This window comes from Chenopodium album, chromosome 24 (assembly GCF_948465745.1).
Source record: "Chenopodium album chromosome 24, dcCheAlbu1.1, whole genome shotgun sequence".
In the NCBI taxonomy this organism is placed as follows: domain Eukaryota; kingdom Viridiplantae; phylum Streptophyta; class Magnoliopsida; order Caryophyllales; family Amaranthaceae; genus Chenopodium; species Chenopodium album.
The window spans coordinates 13,737,451-13,743,528 of record NC_137857.1 but is presented as its reverse complement, the minus strand read 5'-3'; the positions used below and the strand labels follow the sequence as shown (position 1 = coordinate 13,743,528).

The following is a 6,078-nucleotide window of genomic DNA, read 5'->3' as shown; positions in this document are numbered from 1 at the left end:
GTCTCATTCAAGCTTGGGGGAGGGTATTCTATCATGTTTGGTGGGATGTTGATCCTTATGTGTTATGCACCTTTGTATATGCTTTTCCATGTTTCTTATATTTTGAAAAACTCCAAAAAGATTTTTATTTCTATTAAGGCAAATTTGCAATGTGTTTTGTTTTAATCTTGCTTTGGACTTAATAACATTTGGACTTGTATGATTGAGTGCTTTTCTTCCTAAATGGTAATGGTGTGCACGGTTTGAGAGTACGCTTGGATGATTTAAGGATAAAGCATGCTTAGGTAGTTGGTTAGAACTAGTGGGAACATGAAGCCGAATTCTACTTGTTTGTGGCATGTTTGGTAGTTGCTTCCTATAGTCGATTTGACACCAATAGTGAGTTTTTGCTACATTTGTGTGAGTTCTTTATTTTTCAAGCCTTCTACCTATATATGAATGAGCGGCATGGATCCTTGACTTCTTGCAAACCTAATCTTGAAACTTGACTCATAGATCTTGAATCCGAGACCGAACCATTTAGGGAGGACAAAGGCATATTTTCGGGGTGGTATTTTTTATTTTTAGGATAGTTTGTTTCATCTTTATTTTTGGGTTTACATTTGCCTTCTTGCAACCATTTGAGCCTTATGCCTTCTTTTCAAGCCACATCTTTAGATCTTTGGCCTTTTGTTTCGTTTTCTTTCTTTTCTTGGTTTTTGTGAAGCAAATTGATCATACTTGATGGAGTTTGTGGTGGACAAGTTGGAATGTTTGGTTCTTATGAAAGCAAGATTGTGTTATATCTTCTTTGTGAATAATGGCAAATGAGTATGAGTAAAAGCCGTCATACATTATAAAAGGCATGTACAAATAAGTGCAAAATCGAAAAAGCCGTCCAAAGTTAAAAGAGGCGAGGACAAAGCACTATTAAAATGAAAAAAAGAAAAAAAGTGAAAAATGAAAAATTCAAAAATATTTTGATGTGAGTTTTCTCCCTTTTTGAGCATTGATGACAATGCTCCATTTAAGCTTGGGGGGAAGCGTTCTCACGCTTTTTTATATATGTTAGTGATTTGTAGTTTTGAATAAGCTTGGGGGTATAAGGTACATGTATTTTTTTTTGGTTCGGTGACTACTTGATTGTGATCCTAAGAATTGGCCATTCTTTTGCTTCATTGATTAGGAAAACAACAAATTTTAAATTTTAGCGTACCTTCACCCTTTTGCCTTAACGTTACAACCTTGGGGAAAGACCTTTTGACCTAAGTGGTTGAGTCATTCATCGGTGGAGAGGAATGTGTGTTTTAGGAATAAGGAGAGGGGATGCAAAAGTCAAGATGTCGAGTAGCCTAAAAATTCTCTTTTTCCGGTTCCTTCAAGGAATCATTGGGATGCTCACTAGAGGTTGATTTGAAGCTATTAGGAAGAACGTGGTAAGATCGTTTGGTATGAAAGTGGATTGTGAAAGCTAGTTCCTACGCTTAGCATATTTCTGTTTCAATCAACCTTGGGTATCTTGGAACGTGCACTCCCTTACTTGTTTAGAAAGATTTGCATTCATTTGTGCTTGTACATTTGGAAAATTCCTTTCATGAACATGTGTTTGTTTTGCTTTTATCTTGATTTCTTTTCATGCTTTGCCTTGTTTGTATTATTATGAGAGTTTTGGGGTAAACTCTTAGGATACCCTTACGAAAGCATTACTCGTCCTCTAGGGCGATACAGGGGTTAAATGGCTTGTCATTAGTTGCTAAAATTGACCGTGATTCCTACGAAAGTGAGTTAGTGTATATTCTCATCTCGTCTCTTCTCTTTTGTTTGTTTGGATAAGCTCGTCATTTTCACTCCCTTGATTTTGTTTTGCTCGAGGAAGAGCAAAAGATAAGCTTGGGGGCATTTGATGTGTGTCATAACGGCACCCATTGGATGAGCATTTATGTCCTTTTTTTCCTCTTTTCATGGCTTTCATGCTTAATAAATGCTTAGTTTTATGCTTTGTTGCTTAGTTTTACCTTTCCTCTCTTATTTTGTAGTTTTCGTGCATTTCGTTGGTTTTCTAGCCTTTTCTCGTTTATTTGCTCTATTTTCGTGGTTGTAGGTGTTGAACGAGGTTCGGCTCTTAATTTTGGTGATCCGCTAAGGTGGAGGAAGCTTTTGGATCAAGTTCATGGCATTCTGGAAGCTCAAGATGCAAAGAAGTGGAAGTTCCAAGTCTTGGCTCTTCTCTTGCGCTCGCATGTGGTGCTACTATCAAAAGGGTGGTGTGCCCACCAATATTAAGCCTTAGCTACTGCCACTTCTAGTGTTCATCACCATCATAAGTCATGCACCCATCGCAAATGCTCGAAGCCTTGAGAAATCGAAGAAACCCAGCTAGGTGCGGCCGCGAGTGCGGGTGGTCCGGCCGCGCACCAGGGTGGTGCAGGCGTACCTCCCCTACTGCGCCGGCGCGCCGCCGTGGGTTCTTCTTTGCTCGGTGTTTGATGTTTTTGCACCTCTATTTATACCCTTGTAAACCTGGTTTTTGGGTAAGTTTAGAAGGAGAATTAGATCATAATTTTAGCTTAGTTGAGAGCTTCTCTCTCTAGATTTAGGGTTAGTTTTAGGAGTAGATTTTAGAGAGAGAAAGTGAGGAATTTCAATGGTGATTGAGAGATTGAAGTTTCAATGGTGACAATTGTATTGGAGATCTTCTCTATTATCAATGAGCATTTCTAAACTCTATCTCCTTTATTGTTTTGTTTAGGATTCATGTTTGGATTGTTTGATTTTGATTGGAATTTGATGATTGATATTTGATTAGTGTAATTGTTCTTCTTAGATTGTTGATTGTTGATTTCTTTAGTTGTCTGTTGATTTGTTAATGTTGTTAGAGTAGTTGTTTAGTTAGGGATATGGTGAAGCTTATATGATATAATGGATTGATGTAATTTGGGGATAATTGATGGAGTTGATGATGTGATTAAATTGGTTGATTGATCATGTGCATGTGTGTGATTAATTAAAGACTAGCTAACTTTGATTGTTGCACTAGATTGCATTGTAAGTTCACATTGATACGGACCATTGATTTGTGGCTGGCATATACACGATTTAAGGTGTCTTGTGATGTTTCCTAGCTAGAGTTTATCGTAGTTGATGCTAGTTAGACCTCTAGGAGAATAGTTTGATATGCTCTTTTGGTTGTATGATTGATCTTCCCTCACATTGCTTGACTTAGTCGACTTTCCTATTCCAATTTGCTTTGTTCATTGCTATTATTTGCGGATCCTAATCCCTAGCTCTTTATTTGTTTGGTTTGTTCGTCTTAGTAGTTGTTTGTGTCACCTTTTACCCATCGTTTTCGACCTAGGTTAGGCATATAATTGAAAGCACTTAGACATTACCGTTCCTTTGTGTTCGACCCTTGACTTACCTCTATACTTGTATTTAGGTTTGTTGAGTGTTTATAAATTTTGTTTGGCTTAGGGAGGATTAGGCCAACGACCTAGTTCACCTCACGTCAATACAGGCATGTACTAGGTAAGTAGAACTGTCACCCAACTCCCGAAAAGCATGGGAGGCCTAGGAATTAGAGGGGCCTTAAGCTTAAATGATGCCCTCCCTTTCAAACAAGCAACAAGAATGCACCTAAATTCGCAGTTGCTGTTTTCAAGGGTGCACAAAGGTATGCAGTCTTGTGGTATTTGCTCAATGGCTAAGCCTTATGTCCGGAAAAAGAATCCTTCAATGGGGAGATCTGACATTCAAAAGGTCATAGGTACATTCAAGAAGGTTTTTGATTGGAAAGCTGGTAATGAGAATAACATCAAAGCAGCAAGCATGTCATGGGTCAATAGGGAGCCCCCAACTATTAATTCAAGCCAAACTCTAGGGGCTGCATTGAATTGGAAGGTTTGCGACTTTATTGACAGGGGAACAGGCACCAGGAAAGTGGGGAAGGTAAGAGAATGCTTTGACTGGGGAAGTGCAAGGAATATACTATCAATGGAGCTACCTTCTACAAATGAGGATGATTTTATTTACTGGAAATTCCACCCCTCGGGGAGGTATACGGTAAATATGGGCTACTATTTCCTTATAAAAGGAGAGGATCCAGCTCGAGAAATCATCTTTAATAATAAGAAGTTTGTAATGAGAATAAATATCCAACCAAAATGGAAGATATTTTTGTGGAAGCTTTACCATAATGGGATTGGAGTCAGAGCAAACCTAGCTACAAGGGGTATACAGATAGATGATACATGTGGCTACTATGGGATGGACTATGAGGATAGTCAACACTTATTCAGATTCTGTATTCTAGCGAAAGAGGCCTGGGAAAACAGTTCCTTGGCAATTCGCTCTAACTCTACGGGGTATAATTCCTTGAGGAATTGGATCCAATAATTTATTCTGCTATTTAATAGCAAGGATGGGAAACATAGTACCCGTATTGTTTTATTTATTGCAACTCTAAAGGGACTATGAAGAACGAGGAATGCAAGGAGTTTCAATGGTATTAGTGGGGGGGGGGGGGGGCAAGCTTGGTAATGGAATTCATCAACCAAGCAATGCATGTTCATGAGACCTTTTACATTGAATGAAGACATGTACTACAATAATGAAGGCGAGGAAAGGGAATGCCCTACCCAGCGTCCTGGATTTAATCATGTTCAATTGGGGCAAGAAAGAGAGGGCTTTGAAAACTTCTTGATAGGGGTAGATGGGTCCTGGGGATAAAAGGACTAAAAGGGCAGGAATTGGATGGTCAGTAAGGGAAATGAGGTAGACACAGGCGAAGGAGGAAATCATGGGGCGGCAAATTCAGCCCTACAATGTGAAGCTTGGGCATGCTTGAAAGCTATGAAATGGGCTCGTGTAAAGGGAAAACAGGGTCTCCTAATCCTATCAGATTCAATTGCCCTGCTCAACAACCTCCAGGGCAACACAGGTTAGGAAATTGAGATTTCGTGGACTGTAAATGAAATAAGGAAGGTAGGTGCATTGTTAACAAAATGTGCCATCCTGAAGGTCTCAAGAGACCAAGTCAAAAGGGCAAATGATATTGCTGGGGATTGTCGCTTTACTACTCTTAATTTTCCTTAGTTTGTATGTTTCTTTGCTCTTGTCACAAAAAAAAAAAAAAAAAAAAAAAAAAAAAAAAAAAAAAAAAAAAAAATTATTCCTGAAAAAAGAATCTTGTCTAGTGTTTTTTTTTGTCAAAAGTTATGTAGAATGATTACAATAAATTTTGGTTCAATTCCTAAAAAGTTTAAAACCTATTGATAATATTGCAAATAAAATAAATTATGTGGTTATTGTTTTAGCAATTTATGTATAATTAGTAATAATTTATGCATAGTTGGTTGAGCTTCAAAAAAATATTTTAAAGGAATAATTAATAATTTGTTTATGTACTTTGTTTTGTTATTATATGGTTGAATTTAAGAAGTTCGATATTAATAATATATAATTTGAGTAACTTTAAGGTTTAGGAATTAATCACTGAGAAGATAAATATGTGTGGAATGTTATTATTATTGATGTATCACATTTATATACAATTTAAACGCACATTTAGTTGCTTTTTAGGTCTTTTAGTCGCTTTTTAGGTTGCAAATGCATAAGTTGTTTGTTTTGTGCTCTATTACGCTCCGTTTGTGTTTTTCTTAATGTTTCAGGTGATTTCATAATCATTTGGACGCTTTCGTAGTGTTTAAAGTTGATTCGGATGATATTTGGATGAAAGTCGATGAATTGAGCTTATTAATCGATGATCTCATGTTTGTGGATGTTTACTCTGAGGATTTTATGCATGAGAAATGAAAATAGCATCCACAATGATCGATATGCACTTTTCGAAATTAAATTTGAGTTAGAAACGAAGTCAAACGATGTTTTACAAAGTGTCAAAACAGACCTTTGGTCACTCTTTTTATCATAAATTGAGTTATAAATATTGGATTGAAGCGATTCAAATTGCATTGGAAACTAGAATTGACGAGATTTCCATTGATAGGTTGCACGCCCATATACTTCCTAGATCTCAAGATACAACCCTTTGAAGTTGACCCTGCGAAGTTGCCAATCCATCGCCCAGCCATCGGGCGATGG

The 6,078-nt window shown here is 37.4% G+C and overlaps 1 protein-coding gene across 1 annotated transcript; it reads left to right on the top strand.

The window, feature by feature from the left end:
* The first annotated feature begins 3,537 nt into the window (after window positions 1–3,537).
* LOC145610575 (uncharacterized) lies at window positions 3,538–4,371 on the top strand. Its single transcript, XM_081665886.1, has one exon. The coding sequence runs from the start codon at window positions 3,538–3,540 to the stop codon at window positions 4,369–4,371; it is 834 nt and encodes a 277-aa protein (XP_081522012.1).
* Window positions 4,372–6,078: the final 1,707 nt, after the last annotated feature.